This window comes from Rana temporaria, chromosome 9 (assembly GCF_905171775.1).
Source record: "Rana temporaria chromosome 9, aRanTem1.1, whole genome shotgun sequence".
Classification (NCBI taxonomy): Eukaryota; Metazoa; Chordata; class Amphibia; order Anura; family Ranidae; genus Rana; species Rana temporaria.
Window position 1 is genome coordinate 114,555,187 of NC_053497.1, and position 27,383 is coordinate 114,582,569.

The following is a 27,383-nucleotide window of genomic DNA, read 5'->3' on the forward strand; positions in this document are numbered from 1 at the left end:
TCAATGCAGCTTAATCAATGCCAATCTGTAGCCTCACAATTGCCCATCAATACAGCTTGATTAATGCCCATCTGCAGCCTTCCCATTGCCATGAATGCAGCCTGATCAATGCCCATCTCAGGGAGGGGGCGGGATGAGCGCCGTCATACATACAGCGAGAATCTCCTGTTTACTCGCCAGCCTCTTTAATTCAAAGTCCCGTCTCCTGGACCGGTTTCTATGATAGACAGAACATTGGTCCAATTCCGGCCCAGGAGACTGGACTTCCTATTACAGTGGCTGCTGAGTAAACAGGAAAATCTCGTTGTACGTAATCTGACGGCGCTCGTCTCGACCTCTCCCCGTTCTCTCTGTGGCAGCCCAAATTGCAATATCGGTGTATAACACACACTATTTGTAGCCAATTTGTAGGGTGAAAACGTGAGTGTTATACGCCAATAAATACAGTAACTTATTGCCTTTTTTCAAATTTCTCTTTTAATTTGCTTATATAAGAAGATAACTATCACTGCTATGTATCACAGCCCAAACAAGTTTATTTTTTATATATTTTTATATTCTGCAAAGAACCTGTTATAGTTATTATTTGTTGAAATCTGTCTGGTATACTTTTGAGACTTGCACCAGATTGGTATTGTTACATAAGTGGCGAGAGAAGTTATTCCCCTACCATCCCGCCACCTACAGTATCTTACAAAAGTGAGTACACCCCTCACATTTTTGAAAATATTTTATTATATCTTTTCATTTGACAACACTGAAGAAATTACACTTTGCTACAATGTAAAGTAGTGAGTGTACAGCTTGTATAACAGTGTATATTTGCTGTCTCCTCAAAATAACTCAACACAGCCATTCAGGTCTAAACCACTGGCAACAAAAGTGAGTACACCCCTAAGTGAAAATTTTCAAATTGGGCCCAATTAGCCATTTTCCCTCCCCGGTGTCATATGACACAGGTTACAAGGTCTCAGGTGTGAATGGGGAACAGGTGTGTTACATTTGGTGTTATCGCTCTGTCATACTGGTCACTGGAAGTTCAACATGTCACCTCATGGCAAAGAACTCTGAGGATCTAAAAAAAAAAGAATTGTTGCTCTACATAAAGATGGCCTAAGCTATAAGAAGATTGCCAAGACATTGAAACTGAGCTGCAGCACGATGGCCAAGACCATACAGAGGTTTAACAGGACAGGTCCTACTCAGAACAGAACCAGCCATGGTCGACCAAAGAAGTTGAGTGTATGTGCTCAGCGTCATATACAGAGGTTGTCTTTGGGAAATAGACATATGAGTGCTGCCAGCATTGCTGCAGAGGTTGAAGAGGTGGGGGGTCAGCCTGTCAGTGCTCAGACCATACGCTTCACACTGCATCCAATTGGTCTGCATGGCTGTTGTCCCAGAATGAAGCCTCTTCTAAAGATGATGCACAAGAAAGCCCACAAACAGTTTTCTGAAAACAAGCAGACTAAGGAAATGGATTACTGGAACCATGTCCTGTGGTCTGATGAGACCAAGATATACTTATTTGGTTCAGATGGTGTCAAGCGTGTGTGGCGGCAACCAGGTGAAGAGTACAAAGACAATTGTGTCTTGCCTACAGTCAAGCACGGTGGTGGGAGTGTCATGGTCTGGGGCTGCATGAGTGCCTTTGGGACTGGGGAGCTACAGTTCATTGAGAGAACCATGAATGCCAACATGTACTGTGACATATTGAAGCAGAGCATGATCCCCTCCCTTCAGAGACTGGGCCACAGGGCAGTGTTCCAACATGATAACTACCCCAGACACACCTCTAAGATGACCACTACCTTGCTAAAGAAGGTGAGAGTAAAGGTGATGGACTGGCTAAGCATGTCTCCAGACCTAAACCCTATTGAGCATCTGTGGGACATCCTGAAATGGAAGGTGGAGGAGTGCAAGGTCTTTAACATCCACCAGCTCTGTGATGTCATCATGGAGGAGTGGAAGAGGACTCCAGTGGCAACCTGTGAAGCTCTGGTGAACTCCATGCCCAAGAGGGTTAAGGCTGTGCTGGAAAATAATGGTGGCCACACCAGAAATGTAAACTTTGGGCCCAATTTGGACATTTTCACTTAGGGGTGTACTCACTTTTGTTGCCAGCAGTTTAGACAATAATGGCTGTGTGTTGAGTTATTTTGAGGGGACAACAAATTTACACTGTTACACAAGCTGTACACTTACTACTTTACATTGTAGCAAAGTTTAATTTGTCACATAAAAAGATATAATATAATATTTATAAAAATGTGAGGGGTGTACTCACTTTTGTGAGATACTGTGTGTGTGTGTGTGTGTGTGTGTGTGTGTGTGTGTGTGTATGTGTGTATGTGTGTGTGTGTATGTGTGTATATATATATATATATATATATATATATATATATATAATGCATTGCAAAGAATTCCTGCATGCATGAGATCAGGGTACTCCCCCTAAAAATATGTTCCTCTGCTTTCTTTCCAGAAGGATGGGACCATCTTTGTTCAGGCATTATCTGAACGAGGGGGATAGACTGCTAGATGCTGGCTCAGTTCAGTTAACAAATGTCTGAGACAGATACCCCACGCTGCAGCCTCTCACCTTATATTTTAGTACAAAGTTAAAATGTATAGTCTAATCACAGGGGAAAGAAGTGACTGAAGAAGTGCTTGTTTTGCTCGTCAGATATGGAAAAGCAAATTTGCTTAACCGATCCTCTGCTTCTGCAGGCTTCTCTGCACTCCTGTGACCCATAGGAGAAGCCCAGCCAAACGAGCTTTGGCTGGACTTATCCTTTAAATGAGTGGGACATTTTTCACAAGCATATGCCCAGAGCTAGAGTTATATAAAATCCTGGTTTTGCAGAGCATGCATTCCTTGGATTGTGAAAAAAATGCAAATGCAGTATCTGGTCACAACTGTAGTAAAACTCAGCTTCTGGAACCCAGTCACACCATTACTCTGTGAAAGTCACCACAAAATACTGTGTGCAGACCTGAATGACCAATTACCAGGCCCATACATTGTCACATGAGTGAGGGGATGATACTATTCTACAATAAGCTTACACTTCTTCAGAGGAGGGGATTATGGGAAAAGTGTGTATAAACTCATTCAAGGGAGGGCTTGTAACGGTCAGGGGTTAACACCGTTTACGATATTCAATTCCACCAACCCAAGACAGCTTGTCCGACCCTCCGACAATCCAGCAGACAGGACCCATTGGATTTCCCCAGACAAACGAGACACACACAGCTCTGTCTCTGGTTCCAAAACGAATGACACTTTAATGGTAAACTTAGCTTTCTCATATACAGTTACAAAGCATGCTGCAGTAAGAAAAGGGACAATGACACACTCCACCCCCAACGTCACACAATGGGTGCTTCAATACACATTCCGTTAGATAATGACATTCAGATGAGCTAATTACTAATCATTACCCAGACGGTCTGGCTCTGCGATAAGTTATCCTCACCTGTTACACAAAACACATTCCTTTAGTAAACATAATTGACATGCTAATCCACTACACCTGAAAGGTCAGACTTTCTGGCACCGAATCTACAGGAGTCAATTACTATAGCTGACATGGCAGACATCAGGACTTTTGGAGGGTGTTAACTCACAACACATATTAGCATCAATAGAACTTTCACACAATACAGGGCTAGTTAGCATAGCACAATGAAATATCTTAGGAGCCAGACTCAATTAACACCTCAACAGTATGTGTGTCCCAACATGAATGAGTCACTCTGCTATTGACCTGTTGGGTTAGTTCTTCTAGACATTCGTGAGTATATTGTGGATCACTGTCCCATGCTAAAACAATCAAACATATGTCCCTTATTTCCTGGCTCAATCTGTGCCCAAAAGTGACTCCTGTTACAGGGCTTACCCTGAATAGTCCTCCCAACAAAAAATCACCAGAATTTAGAGTTTTCCAGCAGAAGATACTTGCAAAGTCTGCTTTGCCAATAAATATTTTCCCCTGCTCCTGGTAATTTGTTTTCTTCACTACACTAGAAGGCACGCGGATCCTGTCTCTATTCTTGGCACGCTGAGAACAGAGTCAGGTGCCAGGGACAATGTGCTAGAGATACATTTTGTGCAAGAGATACATTCTCAGTGCCATCCGGGGACCAAGGAGGATTGCCACAGAACCTGGAAGAAGTGGTGGAAGAAGTGGTGGTGGAGATGGCAACAGCAGGTACCTCAACCCTTCATCTCTGGAGGTCAGCATAGTGGGAAGGAGATGTGCCGTAATTTGATGTGCAAACTTGCTTATTATGGTGAGAGCTCAACCTCATCACCATAGGCGTGCACACAGGGTGTGCCAGGTGTGCCCAGGCACACCCTAATCACCCATGCACATTAGTGTTATCGCTCTGTATAGCAGCAGGAACATGGGAAAGATCTCCCTCTTACCAGCTCTGCCATAAGAGAAGTGTTTATGCTCTTCTCTTTCACTATACTGGCAGGGAGATCAATGTGCTGGGGTCACATATATGCATATGTGTTTGAGCTTAAGGGGGCACACCCAAATGCAATAGGCTGTGCATACCTATGCTCATCACCAAAGTGTGCGTCTTCTTTAAAGTGTTTTTGAATAGCAGGATTTATTGGACTCTTGTATGGCCCCTTCTGATTTTCTACCATGTCCTTTCCCAGACTGGCCAGTGCCTTTGTTGATCAATGGGGGGGAGGGATGTGAAAAAGCCACTTGAAAGAAAGTTTTGAGGGAGAAAAGTGCTGAGGCTGTAAAGAGTCATCAATACAAAGAAGAATTAAACAAAAGCACGCTGTTGCAGATTTTTTAAAACTGGTTAAAACAGGAAATGGTAATTTAATTGCTATGTTCTTTTAATTGGCAAATTTGTATTGAGGGTAGCTGGCAGTTTACTTGATGCTGACTGTATACCATGCTTCTTTGATGAAATAAAACACCCATAGATTAGCAGGACAACACTAAAGATTTCTTGTGTCTGTGTGTGTTTGGTTTCTAAAAGGAGTTAGGGGAAGATATTCAGGTTTTTTTTCTTTGTCAATGTAAAGCCCCGTACACACGATCAGATATTCCGACAACAATTGTGTGATGGAGCATATTGTGTCATACAGCAATCACATGCAAGTGATTGGCCCTGGACGCAGACAGTCTGCTTGGATTCTCTCATGTAATCAGATTTTCAGGGGGACCGTGCACATTTCGCCCCCCTTAAAATCATTACCAGACCTGAAGGGTTTTGTATAGATTTCCTGAGCGACCTAACAAATCTTTTATTTTTTTGGCGTGAAGTAGATACCCCTTTAAAATTGAGACCAAACTCAAAGGGTCTGGTCTGCATTTGGGGTCTGCATTTGGGGGGGTGCAATTTATTTTCATTCTTGCTGTAGGATGTGCTGCAGCAAAAATGACATTTAAAAAGAAAACAAATTAAAACATTGACATCTGTTCTTTGCACTGTATACCTGCTATTTGTGGTGATTGTCAATTGTATTTTATATGATAATAAAGGTTTGAATTATAAAAAAAAAAAAAAAAAACACAATGCACCATTCACAACCGCTCAAATTACTGCCTCAGGAGGTCAAGGTTCGATAAGTAAGGAGTGGGAGAAAGTGGTCCACCCAAGGCTGCCAAACATTTTTATTTATATGTACAGTGTCCTTTAGGGTAGCTTCAACCTTGGCGTGAACCATAGCCTGTAGTGCTATCCTTTTTTTTAACAGAAGTATAGTCCTATTCTTAGTCACTAGACAAAGATAAGGCATAGTCCAGGCTCTTCCTATCATTTGTTTAGTAGATGTGATTTTGAATAATAATTTGAATTGCATCAAAATCAGCTCCGGTGAATGCTTATATAACAAGCCACCCGAGGATCCACTGCATGGAACTTTTTAAACTTTTTTTCCCCATTGGAACATGTTCCCAGGGCAGTGCCCCCATGTTATTTTGTTGAAACCCTATTATATATTACCCCAGAACATGTTATTTTTGACTTGAAAGATTCCACTCTCATTGATTTTAGTTCTGGTTGGGAAACTGAACTTCGTTTAATATTGGTGAACCACTGCCAAACTGAACATAAAGCTGTTCTGCTCATCTCTATTCATCAGAAATCGGACAAAATTCACTCCATGTATGGCCATCTTGAGTATTGGTTGACTTTTACTATATATGAACATCTATCTGACTGGCTGATCAGTAACAACCTGGTTATTCCTCTTATTGTTTCATGCACTGAATATTTGTGTCTTTTTCGTGTTCAGGAAATGGCCCTATATGTTCTCCAAGGAAAAGTTACTCTGAACTGAAGGAAACAGCTGACGGTCTTGTATACACCAAAAGAATGGCCTTGCGGAAATAAACTCTTCATGGCTAAAAGGCACATCCTTATTTAACACATAAGGGAGAGAATTTTTTTTAAAAGAAACAGCTGTGTTTTTAGCAGCTTCTGCTCCTTAATTATTAACCCAAGAAAAAATGGGTCCCTCTTGTTTATCCTAAGTCTGCTCACTTGTACCTTTTTACCTATTCATAAACACATTGGTTGACAACCCACTTTAGCCATCTGTAAGGAAAGTAAATATGGGATCTTGCTTTATACAAGAAGGCTATGATTAAAAAAGTATTAAACTATGTGATGGACTAAGGATGAGGTTCGGGTTTGCTGCTGTGTTAAGGCTCGTACACACGATAGGTTAAACCGATGAAAACTGGTCTGATGGACCGTTTTCATCTGTCCAAAACTATCGTGTGTGGGCGCCATTGTTTTTTTTAACCGAAGGTTAAATAACCTAACTTGCTTTAAAATTTAACCGATGGATTGGTAACCGATAGGTCAAAACCGATCGTTAGTATGCAAAACCATTGGTTAAAAACCTGCGCATGCTCAGACTAAATAAGGGGAAAACTCACGTTCGTTTTGGAGGTGGCACATTCTACATTTTTAAAATGAGTGGCTCGTTTATTGCAGCACATTTTTTTCTTCGTTCTATTGCTAGAATAAACACGTTGTTTTGCTGATGCAATTTAGACAGAGTTCTCCCATACTGACTTCTTTTCTTTTTTGCTTGTTATCTCATTTTAATCCAATTTTTTTTTTTTTTCAGAAAGCCGGATCTCCAAAATAATTTTTTGTACTCCACATATTTTTTTTTTGGAGAACTTTCATTTTTTGTTCTTTTCTCAAGTTATCACAACAATGTCCCCCCCCCCCGAAGGAGGTTGTGTCCTTTGTTAATTACACATTGTATTTTGAAAATGTTTGATGGCTATTCACCAGAAAAACACAATAGACAAGTATTTAACTTAAATTAAATCACCATTTATTCATGATAAAAAAAAAAGCAACATGAAGGGCAACAATTGCCCAATCAGCCAAATATATGCCGACTTTGGACACAAAAGGCACATTCCACCATGATCAACTCCAAAATCAATAACATTAGGAGTCCCTCTAATTTGGGCCCCAATGTGCTCCCCAAATCCCAGAAGTCAGAAGCAGCAGCAGATGTCATACATGACCCCAAGCTGTGGTACTACAACAACCTCAGTTTTATGCCAAATCAGCTTGAAGCCAGGGAATCACTTTCTGGTCTTCCTTGCAGCCTTCCTTCCAGGCTTCCCTGCAGCATTCCTTCCATGGCCCCTTGCAGGTGGGGAAAATGTGCAAGCAGGAGGAGGAGACTGGGCCGGGTCACCGAATGGTGTGGTGTCAGTCAGCAGGCCTCTTCTTCCCCTCTGTATCACATCAACAATCATGTCCTGGGCCAGGCCCCGTTGTTGCTGGTCCATTTGCTGGAGTTCACTTGATATATATGAGGCAAAGCTCTCAGCAGGGTTAAAGTGGAGGTTCACCCTAAAAACAAATTTTTAACATTAGAGCCAGCATAGTAAGGGCATATACTTTTGGCAGTTTTTTTTTTCTCCGTACTTATCTTTATATTCTGATTTGGTCCAGGGTTTCCGCGTTCTGATGACTCTGGGACTGGGCGTTCCTATCCCTGCCTCAGGGTTCCGATGACTGCGGGACTGAGCTTTCCTATCCTTCGGTTCGATGATTGACGGCTTGCGAAACAGGTGACCTGTCACACAACGCGCATCACCAGATTTCCGGAAATAGCCGAGCTGCGAGTCGGCACTATACAGTGCCTTGCGCCCACCGTGTAGAGCTGACTGCGCAGGCGCCGTATAGTGCCGACTCGCAGCTCGGCTATTTCCTGACATCTGGTGACGCGCGTTGTGCGTCAGGTCAACTGTTTCACAAGCCGTCAATCATCAAACGGAAGGATAGGAACGCCCAGTCCCGCAGTCATCGGAAACCCGGAAGCCCTGGACAAAAACAGAATATAAAAGGTATGTACGAAGGGAAAAAAAACGCCGAAAGTAAATGCCCTTACTATGCTGGCTCTGCTAGATGTAATATTACATTTTTTTTTTGGGGTGAACCCCGCTTTAAGGGGGGCCCTTATGATGGAAGCTGCCTCCCTAATGACCTGCAGTGACTCCATCTCCAGCTGGGTCATGCGCCTGGTTTTTCTGGGGGGGCGCATCTGGAGGCACCTGTGATACAGCGCTGGGCCTGCGGGCACCTGCTGACTGCCACTCGGCCCAGCCTCCTCCTGGCTGTTCTCTTCCTGTGTAGAAAAAAGGGACATGGTTTTATTTTTGGCTTCATCATTCACACACATTTTCAAGCTCTTGACTGTTTTTTATATTTTTCTGCAAAATTGAACAGACTCTCATTCTGGCCCCTGCAGTTGGCATCCCTGACACAATTATTTCTGCCCACGACTTTTGTTTGCGTTTCCAAGCTTTCATTTTGGTTCAAAAATCATCTTGTTAAACCAACAAGAATTTGCGGCCAAGAAATATGTTGTAAACTACTATACCTGACTGAAGATGAGCAGATCGGCCTCCTCAATCTCAGCCAGCTCCTCGGCACACTCTGCAGGGGTGGGGGGAACATTGGAAGAAACACTGGAGGGAATGCTGGAAGGAAGGGTGGAAGGAAGACTGGATAGTGATTCCCGGGCCTCGACCTGATCCTTCAAAAAACTGAGGTGTTTAAAGAACCACAGCTTGGGCTCACGTACTTCACCTGCTGCTGCTCCTGACCTCTGAGCATCACGGATTTTATTCAAACGCTTCCTGTAAGCATTCCTGATGTTATTGATTTTGGTGCTGATCATGGTGGAAGTGACCTCTGGTATCCAGGTCCGCAAAAAGGTGGCGAATTGGGCAATTGTTGCCCTTCGGATGTTTTTATTGGGATAATTTGGGTTTCTGCTGTCCCATAGACACTCCAGCTCCCTATATTTGTCTATGAATCTCATCAAGTTGTCTGCCAGGTTTAATTTATCCATCTTTTTAAATATATTTCTAGAAGAGAAAACCAAAAACATATAAACACTAGGCTCAGCTTTTACATTGACAGAATCTTAGCACAATCTTTTGACCTTTAAAACACAGTGTCTCCTGTTGCTACTAAAAATGCTGCCCAGCTCTGCCCCATTATTGTGTAATGATGAATTAACTGCAGACCCTGTGTTTAAAATAAATAAGTGCCATAAAAATATGCAAAAGTAATGAGAGCATTCATCAAGGCCCCATTCATGTGTAGAAATCATGTCCCTCAGCATTGATGAGATGATACACTGCTTAATTGCCTCTGTCCAACAATCACAATCATTGTCTGATCTGATACACAGTAAAATAAAGATGTTTTGCAGTCTCACATATATATTTTGGAGATGTCTCTGAGCAGATGGAGAGCAAAATTGCATGGGGGGCCCCAAGATTAAATTACTCATGGGTCCAATCAATATATACACCCCCCATCCCATGACTCAAGTCTATATAGGCCTCTGCTGGCCCCATTTTCAGTTGTACCTTGGTTTCTGACAGTCGTCACTTCCGCTCTTCCAGACTCCACGTAACCAACGTAGTCACATCGTTCTCCTTATATACCCCGCGCATGCATGAAACGCAGCCCTCTTCCTCTATTCCACGCCCCTAATCAGTGTGAAACGACAATATAGCGGTGTCACAGGTGCGTGGTATCCCCCGTCCAAACAAGGAAAGCCCGGAGGCAGGAACGTCACGATCCAGGCCCAGACGCTACAAAGCGACAAATATGTCACTTGAAGAGATGGGTGAGATACTGCGGAGGAAAGATTATGATGGCGATCATGGCCCATACCACACCCCTAATTGAAGGAAGGCCCAAATAATGGACAAAGTGGCGAGGAGACTTTGAGAATTTTGGGGTCAGGAGTTTCAAGGAGCAGCTCCGTAAAAGGTTGGTCTGACTTGAAATTGCAGGAGCCAGAGCAATATAGGAAGATCAATAAAATTATTGACAACAGTAGGTATTTTTCATGTGTTTGTTGCAATTATCTTTTTTTTTTTTTTTACATGTTTTTCTCCATGTGCTTGTTTGGCCTGGTTGTACTTTTGAACATGGCTACTTTCAGGTTATAAGTTGACAGTGTAGTATTTTCCCTTCGTAGTAATCATCGTTCCGCCAAAATCCGATGTTTTCCGCAGATCCTGGAAAACCACACATGGTCATGCCTATTTGGCGTAAAACAACCTTTATAAACATTGTTGGCAAGATGATGTGTTTGTTCAACCTTACTAGAATGTGTCACACAAACCGGATTCATTCACACAGTGATAATAAGCAGCTGTTTACACATCTGGACTCATGAGCACCTGTGTGTCCCCCATAACTAACCTTTTTATTAGGGTCTCCCACAAATGATACTTTTGGGGTGCCTCCATGTGTGTCACTTTGACAAAAAGCATCAGTATTCCAGCTTGGGATAACTCAGAAAAACAAAAGTGATGTTTTTAGGAATGATCCCAAACAGACAATTGTACCCCACTTCCAAGCAATGTTTACTTTTTCTGCCCTCCAATATCTGTGTGCTGAGTATATACCTTTTGTTTCATTTTATTAGGGGAAAGAAGAGGACACCATTCGGAGGAGACAAGGAGGCACAGACAGGAAAAACCCCACCAACCTCAGCATGTGAAGGAGGTGCATGTGGAAGAAGGAGGTGTGGAAGAAAGAGATGTGGAAGAAGTAGAGGTGGAAGAAGGAGGTGTGGAAGATGGGGAGGTGGAGATTATCAGCACAACAGGTCAGTGTCTGTCACCCCAGATTCACAGTGAAAAAGAGATGTAGGTAGGCCTGCACATTTCTAATAAACCTTTTTGTATTTTTTTAGGGGATGAACATGGTGGTATCACAGCATCTGCTAGGACACCTTTCTCCAGAGCTAGTGCCCAAATCGTGATCCAATAATTAATGGAATGTAGTTCTGAAATGGACATTATGAGGAATAGGATGAATGTCATTGAGCAAAAATATAAAAACATCCTTGACATGATAGGCCGTATAGTAGATTACCCCCCCCCCCCCCCCAAACAGTTTTCTATGTTATGTTTTGCATACCAATTTGCATTGGATAATCCACAAGCCAAAATTTGAAGATGCACACAGTGTGCCAACATGTGCTATCTGCCATCACAGGATATCGATTGTTTGTGCTTTGTGGGTGCAACGCCTTCCTCGCTACTCAAGTAGGATAGAGGAAGGGTTTGCACCCCAAAAACACATTCATTGATCACCCATGATGGCAGATAGCACATGTTGACATTTGGCATGGGATCAGGATAGAAATCCCCATTTTGCCGCTCAAAATGTGTGCATCTTCAAATTTTGGCTTGTTCCGGGGTGACATCACCCCATCACGTGTTTCTAATAAGGTTGAACTTTGTAAGTTCCATTGTTTGTAGGTATTTGCTTGTCTGAAAAAAGCCTGGTTTTCGTACAAAAGAATTTTTTTTTTTTACCTGACAAAAAAAATAGCACAAGTTGTGCACAGAAAAAAAAACTAAATATGGGATACCTGAAAATTACAAAAACGCACAAGTTGTGCACAGAATAAAACCCCAAACCAAAAAAACATTTGTGTGGCTTTCTATGCTCAATAACAGTTTGTACATTTGAAAAAGTGAGTGATTACTGTGACAATTGTGGTTATTTACTAAAACAGAGAAATACATTTGGCACTACAAGTGCACTAGTTGGAGAACCAGGGAGACAGATAAAAGAAACCCAAGCAAGAATGACAAACAACTGTATAATTCCAATGGTCAAATTATTTATTATTTATTTCTTTCTTTTTTGGGCCGAATTAGAAAGAAATATGGTCTGGCATAGCAGTGGCCCCCCTACCCACGAAGTACTCAACATATTTGTCGTGTGCCTCACGAGCTGATTGGTGGGCCAAGCCAGTTCGACCAGTGTCCAGGCCAACAAAGGTACCTGAGGGTAGTCCTGCCTCAGGCCCAATGTTGGTTAGGTATGTCTGTGAGTGCCTGCGTAAAAAATTGTGCAAAACGCAACAGGCAAAAACAATAGTGTTCAGTTTATATTCCGCCATGTGTATGGCTGTCTGGAACAGGCGGAACCGGCTGGCCAGTATTCCCGAAGGCATTCTCGACTACCCTCCGGTCTCTGGCCAGCCGAAAATTGAAAACCCTCCTCTCCTGGGTTAGGGCTCTCTGGGGAAACGGCCGCATGAGGTGAGGTCCAAGCCCGAAAGCTTCATCTGCGAGAAAAACAAACGGGAGTCCATCCAAATTGTCTTCATCCGTGGCAGTGCAAGACCACCAGTCTGTAGACGCTTGGCAACTCTGTCCGCGCGAACACTCCCCCATCAGACAGCCGGCCGTTCTTCCCCACGTCCACATACAAAAAAATCATACTGTGCCGACACCACCGCCATCAACACGATACTATGAAAACTATGCGGACGTGTTTCCCGTCTATTGCCCCTCCGCCGTTCGGGAAGGCAAATTGGGAAGCCACAGTCTGCCATTCCTGTGGCGTGGAGGGAGACTGTGGGGTCAAAAAAAAAAAATTAGTACTTTGGCACATAAACATTGCAATCACAATACAAAAGACATCCTTGACCAACATCAGTATAACATTTATTATTGGAGTGAGTATTTCATTGCAAAAATAAAAGGCCCACTTATCAGACTCCTCAACCCTCTGATGGGCCATTAAACCTTTTTAGGGGGGGAGGGGGTTCTAGCTGAGTATAGGCCCAGAAAAAAAAACCTGTAGCACTCTGCCTAAATAGAATGATAAAAAATACATTGGAACACATTTTAGGGGGGACGGGGGACGACAGAACTACAATGGAGCAGACAAAAATCAGGTTGGAAACAGACTAGGCTAGGTGTGTTTGGGCCTAGGATAGCATGCTGGACAGGTTAGTGAAGGGAAAGATGCATGTAGGCCAAAAAAGGACCATTGAAACCTTACAACATGCATGGGGACAAAGGGGACATTCCCATGGTAATTAGGGAATGATGCAAGAAATACAAGACATTAGCATACATTAAAGACATATATAGATTGAGATGTGAAAGGAGACAACTTACCTTAATATAGACCTTCTGTATCACTTGTATGATGGCAGAACACTTAAAACAGAAAGCAACCAAGTACAGCAAGGCCTGTAAAGTACGCACTTAAAAAAACAGATACGAGCGGACAGGAAGGCACTGCAAAACAGAAACGACCTGACTGCAAGCACTGAACGCCAAATACGAACCCACAAGAACAAACTGAACCCGAGAATACGTTCTGCAAAGCACGGAGACTGAAAAGCGCAAATCGGCTCTAATCAAACTTTCACTAACACGCGGTAACACTGAATCAGCAAAAGCAGCGCCAAGGGTGGCGCCAAAGGCTTTGGCCTTCCCCTTTATAGTGCCGGCGTACGTGGTTTACGTGTCGCGTTCTGATACGATTGGTTATTTAACCGATGGTGTGTAGGCGCGACGGACCATAAGTCAGCTTCATCGGTTAACCGATGACAACGGTCCTTTAGACCGTTCTCATCGGATGGACTAATCGTGTGTACGCGGCTTTAGAGGTAAATCTTGTGGGTCAAAATTCAAGATTCTGGGGAATTTATCTGCAGATTTCCCTAGGAGAATTTTTTCAAAACCACAATGGATTGCATGGTCTTTAAAGAGGGGCTCTGGTCATTTGTACCAAAATTTAAAATCAGCAGCAAATACTGTAGCTGCTGATTTCAAATAAATGCACACTTACCAGTCCAGGGATCCAGTGCTGGCATCACATGTGATTGCCAGTTTTGGAAAGCTGACAAACTGCACGAGAGATTACACTAAGTTAATTTCATTTATTTATTTTGTTTTAATTTGAAGTCAGCAGTCACTTTTAGCCTTTGTTCCCTTAATGGTAAACTTTTTTTTTTTTTTTTTGCCGCAAGGTTTTTCTTTAAAACGGAAAGAAATATTATTTTGGGGTATATTAGAGTTTATTGTCTGTCAAGGCTCTCATTTATCCAGATCATAGTATAACCAGTAGTAGTTTTATTTAAAATTGACTCGTTCTGTAATGTTGAAAACAGGGGAGGGCTGGCAGGGGGGGAAGGGTGGAAATCTCCCCCCGGACTGGTGACACTATGCACAGCCACTGGCCGCCACTACCAAATGCTGTATTTGCAGAGTAGGAATTTGCCTGCTGGAGCTCTGTTAATACAGGTCACGGCCGCTGCTCACCTCCCACTGTGCAGCTGTGCCTGTTGTCAGCTCCGAGGTAGATGGCTGCAGAGCTGAGCTATGTCTCGTCTCACACATAGCTCAGCCTCAGCACACACCAGCGCTGACATCCCCTTCTCTCTCTGCAGACACGAGGAGAGATAGAGCTCATCTGCTCCTTCTCCTTCTGAGTCTGCCCCACCCACACTCCCCGGGCATGTGTGGGCACTGGACAGGAAGTTTGAACCCAAAAAAGCATCAGACAGCATGCCTGTGCCACAGCCTCCATCCTGGTAAGCTCACCCTCTCTAGTCTCTCCTGCCTCCCAGTGTATAAAAAGGGGTGCTCTGTGCACCCTTAAATCAATTTTTCCAGAACACCCCTTATATCAGATCTGATGTACTGTATATGGGGTCTGTGTGGACTTTGATGTAAAGGGGGCCTTTGTGCGGACTCTGATGTAAGTCTGTGAGGACTCTGATGTAAGGGGGACCTCTGCGTGGACTCTTGTGATCATGAAAATCTTAGACTGTTTTCCTCGATCCATCACTTTTCCACGCTCTATGGGCCACTTGACTGGACTTGCCCCTTAGGCCTAAGGCTGCCAGCCCTCCCCTGGTTGAAAATGATTTAAAGCTTCTTCAAGCCCCCTCTTCAGTTCCAGTTAGTGTCAGAAAGATACCCCAGCATTTATATTCACACAGGTAGCAAAGACATCTTAAAGCCGAGCTCCACCATAATGTGGAACTTCTGCTCATCGAAACCCCCCCCCTTCGATGTCACATTTGACACCTTTCAGGGGGTGCAGATACCTGTCTAAAGACAGGTATTTGCGCCCACTTCCGGCCACACAGTCTGCGGGTAGGACGTCAGATCCCATCCCCCCTGTTTTGTCCTGGAAAACACACAGCTTCCATAACACAGCGGGACCAGTGAGCACGGTGCACACGACCCGTGCATGCGCCATAGGGAACCGGGCATTGAAGCCGCAATGCTTCACTTCCTGGTTCCCTTACCGAGGATGGCGGTGGGGGCAGCAGAGTGACGAGCGATCGGTAAGTGTCCTAATATTAAAAGTCAGCAGCTGCAGCATTTGTAGCTGCTGGCTTTTAATATTTTTTTTTTTCAGCGGAGATCCGCTTTAAAGTCTAAGTTTATCTAAAATCAAAAATTAAGCACAGGGGACATAACTTGCAGTTAGTATGACGTGTACCTTGTGCTGATTCTTCTTCTTTTAGGAGAAATCTTCCTCCATTCAATTCTTCCTCTTCACCCAACCACCATAATCTTCTGTTGTGGCAGGGGTTAATACAGAGCTGTCAGGAGCTCTCGCCAAGGGAGCTTGACTAAGCCCACCCTTTCCTGCCAGATCAGAAATCCACATAAGCTTCACTCTATAGCCTCTATGAATTATACAGGATCTGTGAATGGAGTTATCAATATTCCACCCATCCCCCTTTCATAGATCCTGTGTCATTCATAAAAGGTTTCTATAAATGGCAGATCTAGCAGGAAAGGGCGAGTATAGTCATGCTCTCTTGATAAAAGCTCCTGACAGCCCTTAACCTGTATTAACCCCTGACAGGAAGATTATGGTGGCTGGGGTGGTGGGGAGTACGATGGAGGAAGATTTCTTCTAAAATAAGGATCAGCACAAAGGACACATTATACTAACTGTAAGTCATGTCCCTTGTGCTGATTGTTATGGTTCTTAAACCAGCCATAGATGGAATGAGATTCGATTCATCTATGACCAGGTTGATTGTACCCAAGTCGATCCATCGATCGACTTGGATACATCCAGCCTGTCAGATTTTTTACATGTGATTACTGCTGGTGGCTATAGCCACCATTGTGTTCTGCTGGCTGGGAAGGCTTAAAACTGACTTATTTTCATTTTTCTTGCGCAAATACCGTGCAAGATAAAAAGTTGCAATGACCGCCATTTTATTCCCTAGGGTGTCTGCTAAAAAAACATATATAATGTTTGGGGGTTCTGAGTAGATTTCTAGCAAAAGAATGATGATTTGTACATGTAGGAGAGAAGTGTCAGAATAGGCCCGGTATGGAGGTGGGTTTTAAAGCACGGTATTGAAGTGGTTAAATGCATCTGTTTGGGTTAATGCTGCTGTATGTATTACAAGCTAGTTAAAAAGGAATAAATGTTCGGATCAGAATTTAGTTCATAGATGATAGGTGGACAGCTAGATAGATATGTTTTTTATTTTTGAATTTCATCTATAGAGTCACTAAAATAATTACAGTGTCTTCAAGTGTTCTTGTTTTTTTAATTTCTTTTATTTCCATAAGAATTGGAAACTTTGGCATTCCAAGTAACATAGCCAAGGCTGAAATCCAGGGACTGAGGCTCTCCAGCTTATAATAACAGCTTGTAAAGGAGTACCATATGTAGCGTTTGACTTAAAGGCTTACCAAAAGCTTTTGCACTCTCAGGATCCGTTACTCTTTGCTGTCACATGGAAACATATTTTCCCCGATGGCCAGAGCCCTCCTTCTTTTGAACTTTTGAGAACAATTGTTGGTCAAAGAATATGTCCAGCGGGGAAGGATTAGAACCCCTGTTAGGTTTTTAATGCTGTCCAGGGCTCCCTCTCTTTTTGTTCCAATGACAAGAGTTTCACCAAACAGGAAGCTAAGGATTACCTACAACAGTAACACAGGCAGAAATTAAAAAAAAAGGACAGAATATTCCTTGAGCAATATCAAAAAGGACCAAATCACAGATTTACCTGATCATGCTATGCAGATTCCACTTTTTGCTGCACTGGGGAACAGAGATGGAACATTTAGTGACTGCAGGTAGAAGAAAGATGAAAAAAGGAGCAATAGTAGGGACTTATGCCCTGTACACACGATTGGAATTTCTGATGGGATAAAATCCAATGGAATTTTCCATCGGAATTCCGTTCAAGCTGTCTTGCATACACACTGTCAGACCAAATTCCGACCGTCCAAAACGCAGTGACGTAAAACACTACGACGAGCCGTGAAAAATTAAGTTCAATGCTTCCAAGCATGCGTCAACTTGATTCTGAGAATGCGTGTTTTTTTCTCCGTCGGAGTTCCACACAGACAATCGGAATTTCCATGGGAAAAGAATAAAATATGTTCTATTTCTAAACTCTGACGGAAAAAAGTCCAATGGGGCCCACACACGGTCAGAATTTCTGATGGAAAAAAATCCGTCTGACTTTTTTCGTTGAAAATTCTGATAGTGTAAGGCATAAGGGAGGGGAATGGGGAAAGAGGAGGAAGTATTAATTGCTTCTGCACATGAGGGTGCAGTATGGCACATGGGTAAGGTTACCTCTTAGGCTGCATTCACACCTGAGCGTCGGTCGTTCGGCGTTTTTTTTGGCGTTTTTTTCCGGCGTTTTGTCGCGCGTATTCATGCTTATTTGCGCGTTTGCATACAGCGTCGTCCGACGTTTTTGTACTTGGTCGTTTTTTATTTTAGCAAATAGGAAAAATTATCATCTTTTCATCACTTGTTGCTATGTTGGTAGATTTTTTTAATCTTCTGCATGGGTGACAAGTTCTATTGATTAAAGCGACGAAACGCCCGTAGCAAACGCCCGTTGTCGCGCAAGTCGCTTGAATCGAGCGTTTCCATTACTTTATATGGGAAATGGAAACGCTCAAATACGCCCAAACCGCCCGATACGCGAACTTTTTTTGGCTACAGGCGATGGGCGTCAGGCGCATTAGCGTTCAGATGTGAACCATCCCCATAGACTTTCATGTATTTTGGTCCCTCTGGCGTTTGTGAGCGTCGCGCTACAGGCGACAAAACGCCTAGGTGTATGGGCTCGACCCCATTCACACCTTCGCGTTTTGTCGCATGTAGCGCGACGCGAACAAACGCCAGAGGGACGAAAAGCAATGAAAGTCAATGGGGATGGTTCACATCTGCACGCTGATGCGCCTGACGCGCATCGCCTGTAGTCAAAAGAAGTTCCGGACCCTTTTTTGTCGCGCAATACGCGCGATATGCGCGTATTTGAGCGTTTTTGGTTTTCCATTGAAATCAATGTAAAACGCCAGATACGCGCGTATTGCGCGACAACAAGCGTTTGCTACAGGCGTTTCGTCAATAGAACTTGTCGTCCATGCAGAAGATTAAAAAAATCTACCAACATAGCAACAAGTGATGAAAAGATGATAGTTTTTCCTATTGGCTAAAAAAAAAAACGTCTAAGTACAAAAATGTCGGACAACGCTGTATGCAAACGCGCATATTAGCATGAATACGCGCGAAAAAAGCGCCGAAAAAAACCACTGGAAAACGCCGCTATTGCCTACGCCTAGGTGTGAATGCAGCCTTAAGGTTACTATCTGAGCAAGAAAAGGTTAATGCAGCACATACACCAGAAATGTTTCTGGAAGTAGGGTTATGACACCTGAAGAAAAAAAATGCCAGCTCAGAAAATGTGGTTCCTCTGAATGATTGACGTTTCTTTAATCCCCACTTATCTGATTTTGGGTTAAAGGTCTGATATATCAGGCACTACAGGAGGGGACTGGGCAGCACATAGCCCAAGCATTTGTCAGTGACCACACACAGTCTCGACTTTTAGAGCAAAGCAGTCATGTCGTGTATAATGGGAGACAGTGCTAGTAGAACAGAATCTTTGAAGTCTAGGAATGTAATGACTAACTTATTCTACTTTTTTATCCTTCCTTTAGACCGTGCGTGTTAAATGGCATAGAGAAGGTAATGTGTCTTATCTCATCCTCCAGCCAGGAATGAAGCCATGTACCTCCATCAAAAAACTTTGCAAAGTTTTCTCTCTCCTTTTCTCAACCTTCACTGTATTGTATTTAATCTACATTGTGGTGTTGATGAAAATTGCCTTGCCCAGTAGCACGTCTACCTTCCCACTTCTGAGGTGGACAGAATCGGAAGAGCCAGTATGTAAACACAATGTGACTCGGGACACTATCATCAAGGTCAAGAACAGCAGGACATACCTGATCGCAGCCTACTTGGACTTACAAAGTGGCAGAACTATCCGCATCTTAGGAATCACCAACCGCTATGAACAGGATGTGTTGCTTTGTGACTTCTGTTTGTCAGGAACTAATAATACAACTTTTGTGGAGTTTCAGATCCATGCTGACCATTTTGATTTTCCCTATGGGACCACAGACCTTCTCTGCAAGCTACCTGATGAGAGGATTCCAGACTATATTTCAATCTACCAAATGGACGAGCCTTCACAAACGTATCTAAAAATCCAGAACACTAAAAAACATGACCATGGGATACCCATTACATTTCGGTATGATTTTCTTGTATGTGTTTCCACCATGTTTGGCTCATACAACAACATTTTGCAGTTTATCCAGTCCATGGAAATGTACCAAATATTGGGGGCCAAGAAGGTGGTTATTTATCACACAGATTCCAGCCTACTAATGAAGAAAGTTTTGTCCTACTACAAGAAATTAAAATTAGTAGAACTTGTTCCATGGCCAATCACCTCTTTTTTAAATGTTTCTACTGGTTGGCATTACCCTGAGCATCCAGGAGATCTCCATTATTATGGTCAAACAGCAGCTTTGAATGACTGTATTTATCGAAACAGGTACAGAACCAAATATATTGCACTGACTGACATAGATGAGCTAATTTTACCCATCATGCACAAAGATTGGCCGGAAATGATTGACTCTCTTTTGAGGATTGATTCAGCCACAAGTGTCTTTATCTTTGAAAATCATGTCTTTCCTACTACCTTACAAGACAAGACTAATTCTTTAACACCACCTGAATGGGCCTCCATTCCGGGACTAAACATTCTCCAGCACGTTTATCGAGAGCCCAACAGACCCAGCGAAATCAACCCAACAAAGATGATACTGAATCCCAGGAATGTTGTACAGACCTCTGTCCATGTTCCTCTAGAATTTGTAGGAGAACAGTACGAGGTCTCTGGTGATATTGCTAAGCTCTGCCATTATCGAGAGCCAAAACAAAAAGATCTGGTAAAGGATAATCTCATCAAGGACACAATCATGTCAAAATACGAAACAGTTTTGGTACAGAGGGTTAACCGGTTATTAAGCAAGCTTAGATTGATGAAAAAAAGAACAGCCAAGGACCAGTAGTCACTTTTGCCTCTCTGCACTATAAAATGAGTTATTCATAAATCCGGTCTGAAGAGCACAAAAACTGCAGCTATAGATGTGTATTGATTGTGTTCATCGCCTCCCGAGAGGAAATATGCATTTGCTAAGTGCCTCTAAATTCAAAGTCAATATTTTTATTGCCAGTAATGGGCTTTTAAGTCTTTTGGAAAAAAAACTAGGAGGTAGATATTGCTAATTATATTAATGTGCTGCGCTATCTCACCCAAAATCTTCCCAAATAAAATGAATGAAATATATTTTATCTGTAAATATTTCTGTGATATATGTCACACACCGCTGTATATTATTATACTATATAAAAACATGAAAATAAATCAAATATAGAAATATAGTGCCACACAGTAGGATATAATAAATTGATAATTCATAAAATTATAGTGCCACAAGCGTTAATCATAAAGTGCTGTAATGCATAAAACAGTGATATTCTAATTCAAGATGGAAAATCCGTCCAATGTAGTTTATATAGTTCTTTTGATATATATGTAGCGCTACCCCCTCAGGAGCCGCTGATTGATTTGGGATCGGCGTATTAAGTTACCTCTATGTAGTGTCTAGGGGTGAAGGTAGTGAGTAGAGCAGTAAACAAATGTCCAATCTGTAGATGAAGTTTTCTGAATGCTTTATTTTCTTGGTCCAACACGACCAACACATCAACTTGAGGTAGACAGGATAGGTTGATGAAATTAGAATAACTTTGCAGTATCAGGCTTTGGATGAAGAAAGCAGTCCTGCCTTCTGGTAGTTGTATCAGTACCTCGCCACTCCCGCCGGAGTGGGTGAAGTGCCCCTGGACAGACCTCTCTCACAGCCAGAGCGTCACTTAAAGCTTCTGGAAGGAACAAGTCTCTGCCACCGACTTGGCTCTAATTAAATGTTGGGGCCTCTGCCACAGGCCTAGTGCAAGATTAGGTTGATCAGTAGAGCGAATCCTCCCAGTAAATTACGTTAGGGTCACCGGTTGACAGTGCAAGTGTACCTGTCAATGTCCGGTCACCAGATCCCTGATGGTTCGATTAAGCCCTTTTGGATAACCTGCCTCTGGGTTCTCCTCAAGCCGATCCCCCATCAAACAGCATACAGTTTGGGATCTTCTCAGTAGAAGTGGGGACCCAGTAAGTCACTGGGGCCCCTTGGCAACATCAGTTGCTCCAGGCCGGAAGGGCCCACAGTCAGGAACTCCTTGTAGCACGCGACCCCAGGCCGGGTAGGCCATAGTGGTGGGGCCCGCCATGTGCGCACACCCTTAAGGTGGGTGCCGCACCTGGAACCAGGAACCCACAAAGAACCGAGAACACCGGCTTCCGCCACAGAAATACCCCTCCCCAGTATGCCCCGCGAGGGAAAACTCCTCTAATTGGCTGCTGGGAAGAAGCGACTCCACGTGGACCTCTCTGGCGCCACCTGCCTCCCAGGGATGAAACTGCACCCCTGGAACGCAGACTGACCCACAGAACAATCCAGATTTGGCTACAGCCAAATTTGACAAATTCCAGAATGAGAGCAACATAACTCTCTCATTCCCCACTAAATTTAACATAGCGTCCTTTCTGAAAGTAAAGGGGCGCTACATATATTTTTAGTGACTTCAAAAAAATGGGACAAACAGCTTGCTGCGGTGTTAACACTCAGGTGCCCCCCCCACCCTCAGGTAATGGCTGGGATCGATCGTACGATCCCAGTCATTACCCAGCGTTTTTAGGCAGTATACAGAGCGGTGCATTTACCGCACCTAAACCATGTGAGTACCCAGCATTGGGGTTTTATTTATCTGCACAAAAACAGTTTTAAACAATATTATGCCATAGAGTTTCTTTTTACCATTTTCCATGTGAGGAGACAGCACCAGTAAGCAGCTTTGAAACAGACGGCCTGCCCAGAATCCCTAAAGTAATTCATAAGCATGTTTGACCAAACTTAGCTGTGAGGTCACATGCTCAGAGGTGAGCAGCCATTACCTGAGGGTGGGGAGCACCTGAGTGTGAACACCACAGCAAGCTGTTAGTCACTTTTTTTTTTAAGTCGCTAAACATATATATCAAAAGAACTTTATATCAACTACATTGGACGCATTTTCCATCATGAATTTGAATATCACCATTATATTATTTATGCACTACAGATTCACGTTTGTGGCACTATAATTTTATGAATTATTTATTTATTATATCCTACTGTGTGGCACTATATTTATATATTTGATTTATTTGCATGTTTTTATATAGTATAATAATTTACATTAATATATATTTACAGCGGTGTGTGACATATATCACAGAATAATTTACAGATAAAATATATTTCATTCATTTTAATTTGGAAAGATTTTGGGTGAAATAGTGCAGCACATTAATTTAATTTAATTGGCTTCACACGGTATATGAGACATGGTTAGTGCTAGCAGCTGTCACTTTTACTTTCGTTTGTTGATCATATTTTTTATTTAATTTAAAACATTTTATATTTGCACTAGGTAGCTCGCAAGATTCTCACAATCCATGTAGCTATTGCTGTTTGCGGTTTCTCAGACTTAGAGGCTAGTCATATTTGTTAGGTCATTAAAGAGGAACTCTAGTTAAAAGGAAAGTGTTTCTTTTGAAATCTTTGTTAAAATGCCACGACTAACTAGAAAACAGCACCCTAAAAACGTTTAACTTTGATACCCGCATTACATGGATGCGAAGGTTAACACTTGATGTGACTTAATCTAATTTTTAGAGTGATTTTTTTTAGTGCGTTTTGATGCATTTTGTGATGCGTTTTTCCTGCTTCATGCAGATTTTGTAGGAGAAAAAGACTGGATTTTACACACAATTTACCTGTTTTTGGTAGGTTTCCATTGAAGTATGTGGGACCAAAATCATGCTGCAACCACCCCAAAGTAGCACAATTTTTCCAAAGACTCACTGCGCTGCATTGATGTGAATGGGCACCGTTGAAAATAATGTGATTTCCATTGTCCTGCATTTCTGTTCTGAAGTCGCATCTGAAATCACACTAGTGTGAACCAGGCCAGATATGTGAGTTTTTTGCATGGGCGATTTCAGTTAAGATGTTTAAGAGACAGAGGGGGTTATTTACAAAAGGCAAATCCGCTTTGCACTACAAGTGCACTTGAAAGTACAGTCGCTGTAGATCTGAGGGGGACATGCAAGGAAAAAAAACGCATTTTAGCTTGCACATGATTGGATGATAAAATCAGCAGAGCTTCCCCTCATTTCAGATCTACAGCGACTGCACTTCCAAGTGCACTTGCAATGCAAAGTGGATTTGCCTTTCGTAAATAACATGAAAGCCTAGAATCTGCTCGGTCAGTCTTTCCCCCTACACACGGACGGTTTTTCCAACATAGGAAAACTGCCAAAAACCACCAGGCAAAAGAGCTGGTTCTCTTTTTTTGTCCGGCGGTTTTTGGGCAATTTTCCGTCGGAAAAACTGTGAGGAGCATACACACGGCCGGGATTCCCGGCCAAAAGCTCTCCTCGCAGTTTTCCCGTCGGGAAAACCGGCTATGTGTACGAGGCTCTAGAGCAGTGGTTCTCAACCTTCTAGTGCTGTGACCCCTTGATAACATTTTCCAAGTTGTGGGGACCCCCAACAGTAAAATTATTTGTGTAGCGTGGGTTGTCAGCACCCAAGGCAAGACAAGTAATTTGCGCCCCTAACCCGCAGACATTTAGCGCTCCCAGGGTCCTTTTAATGGCAACTATAATCACAGGTAGTGTTACTCACTGTGTCTCCGACTTTGTGGTGTCTCGTAGCAGTGACACCTATGCCGAAATCAGGAGATGGGGTCTCCTCCAGCCCCTCCCACTTCACATTCCTCACCAGTCAGCTGACCTTTAGTCTCTGCAGGGCCGGCGCTACCACTAGGCAGATTAGGCAGTCGCCTAGAGCGCACTGCCGCCTAGAGCGCAGCCACGGCCGCTGGCTTAACTACACTCTACTGGGAGGAGAGGTTGCCTGGAGCATATCAATGTGCCTCATTCTCTACCCGGCTGTCAAGCACTATGTGTGTGGCTGCGCGGCAATCAGCAGCACCCTTGGGGAGGCGTGGGCGGCTGGGCATCCATCGCTATAATGGCAGTGAACAGCGAGGGGCCAGCCGACTCGAGAGAAGATAAGCCCGGGATTCGGGAGAAGAGCGCCACCGTGGCATCGCCTCCTCCTTGACCTCGTCCCCTGACCCCGCCTCCCCAGGAGACAAGCGGGCACAGCGTACCCCATGCTGCCTTCCAGAGCATGGACTGCTCCAAGTTCCTCTACATGCTCTGATGTGAGGACTGGAGCTGACAGGCTCGCCGCTCACTGGGGGCACAGAGGACGGGCAGGACTCAGGCTGCTGAGCCTGCTGGAGCCACTGGAATTGGACGGATCGTGCAGGAGACTGACATCATTGCATGGAAGGTACTGTCTGTCGTCAAACACACCTGCAGACAGAGACTGGGACAGAGGTGTCTCAAGCCCCCTCCCCTCTTTCTAAGCCCCCCTCTCAGTCCTCCCCTCTCGATCAGCCCCCTCCCTATACTCTCAGCCTCCCTATACTCTCAGCCATCCCTATACCCTCAGCCATCCCTATACCCTCAGCCTCCCTATACCCTCAGCCATCCCTATACCCTCAGCCCTCCCTATACCCTCAGCCATCCCTATACCCTCAGCCATCCCTATAACCTCAGCCCTCCCTATACCCTCAGCCATCCCTATACCCTCAGCCATCCCTATACCCTCAGCCCTCCCTATACCCTCAGCCTCCCTATACCCTCAGCCATCCCTATACCCTCAGCCATCCCTATACCCTCAGCCCTCCCTATACCCTCAGCCCTCCCTATACCCTCAGCCCTCCCTATACCCTCAGCCCTCCCTATACCCTCAGCCATCCCTATACCCTCAGCCATCCCTATACCCTCAGCCCTCCCTATACCCTCAGCCATCCCTATACCCTCAGCCCTCCCTATACCCTCAGCCATCCCTATACCCTCAGCCATCCCTATACCCTCAGCCCTCCCTATACCCTCAGCCATCCCTATACCCTCAGCCCTCCCTATACCCTCAGCCCTCCCTATACCCTCAGCCATCCCTATACTCTCAGCCATCCCTATAACCTCAGCCCTCCCTATACCCTCAGCCATCCCTATACCCTCAGCCATCCCTATACCCTCAGCCTCCCTATACCCTCAGCCATCCCTATACCCTCAGCCCTCCCTATACCCTCAGCCCTCCCTATACCCTCAGCCCTCCCTATACCCTCAGCCCTCCCTATACCCTCAGCCCTCCCTATACCCTCAGCCATCCCTATACCCTCAGCCATCCCTATACCCTCAGCCCTCCCTATACCCTCAGCCATCCCTATACCCTCAGCCATCCCTATAACCTCAGCCCTCCCTATACCCTCAGCCATCCCTATACCCTCAGCCATCCCTATACCCTCAGCCATCCCTATACCCTCAGCCCTCCCTATACCCTCAGCCATCCCTATACCCTCAGCCATCCCTATACCCTCAGCCCTCCCTATACCCTCAGCCATCCCTATACCCTCAGCCATCCCTATACCCTCAGCCCTCCCTATACCCTCAGCCATCCCTATACCCTCAGCCATCCCTATACCCTCAGCCCTCCCTATACCCTCAGCCATCCCTATACTCTCAGCCATCCCTATAACCTCAGCCCTCCCTATACCCTCAGCCATCCCTATACCCTCAGCCATCCCTATACTCTCAGCCCTCCCTATACCCTCAGCCATCCCTATACTCTCAGCCTCCCTATACCCTCAGCCATCCCTATACTCTCAGCCTCCCTATACCCTCAGCCATCCCTATACTCTCAGCCCTCCCTATACCCTCAGCCCTCCCTATACCCTCAGCCCTCCCTATACCCTCAGCCCTCCCTATACTCTCAGCCTCCCTATACCCTCAGCCATCCCTATACTCTCAGCCTCCCTATACCCTCAGCCATCCCTATACTCTCAGCCAACCTCCCTCCTTTCTCTCTCAGCCCCCTGTCTTTCAGCCATCCCCCTCTCTCAGCCCTCCCTATTTTCTCAACCCCCCTCTCTCTCTAAGCCTCTCCCTTTTCTCCTAGCCCTCCCTATTCTCTCAGCCCCCTCCCTATTCTCTCAGCCCCCCATTAGCCCACCTGTCTATCAACCCACCCATCTCTATCAGCCCCCCTCTCTTAGCCCTCCCTCCATTCTTAGCACTCCCTCTCTCAGCCCCCACTCTCCTAACACCCCCTCTCCCTCTCTCTCAGCCCCCCTCTTCCTCTCTCTCAGCCCCCCTCTCCCTCAGCTCCCCTCTCCCTCTATCTCAGCCCCCCTCTCCCTCCTACCTCTCTCTCAGCCCTCCCTCCTACCTCTCAGCCCTCTCTCCTACCTACCTCTCTCTCAGCCCTCCCTCCCTCCTACCTCTCTCTCTCAGCCCTCCCTCCTACCTCCCCCCTACCTACCTCTCTCTCTCAGCCCTCCCTCCTCTCTCAGCCCTCCCTCCTACCTACCTCTCTCATGCCCCCATCTCTCTCAGCCCCCTCTTAGCTCTCCCTCCTCTCTTAGCCTTCCCTTCATTCTTAGCCAGCCCTCCCTCTCTCAGCCCCCACTCTCTCAACCCCTCTTCT

The 27,383-nt window shown here is 44.5% G+C and overlaps 1 protein-coding gene across 2 annotated transcripts in view; it reads left to right on the forward strand.

Annotated features, from left to right (window-relative positions):
• The window catches only part of LOC120913876 (beta-1,4-galactosyltransferase galt-1-like), a 41,402-nt gene extending 20,415 nt beyond the window's left edge, over positions 1–20,987 (forward strand). The window contains exon 2 of one of the 2 annotated variants that reach the window (XR_005743583.1): positions 10,973–11,102. Coding sequence is in view for 1 of the 2 variants with exons in the window: in XM_040324188.1 (XP_040180122.1) it covers positions 19,311–20,735 (1,425 nt within the window). In the remaining variant the exon portion in view is untranslated. Of the gene's footprint in view, positions 1–10,972; positions 11,103–19,310 lie in introns of those variants that run through there. The other variant, XM_040324188.1, reaches the window with a different exon arrangement.
• The last annotated feature ends 6,396 nt before the right edge of the window (positions 20,988–27,383 follow it).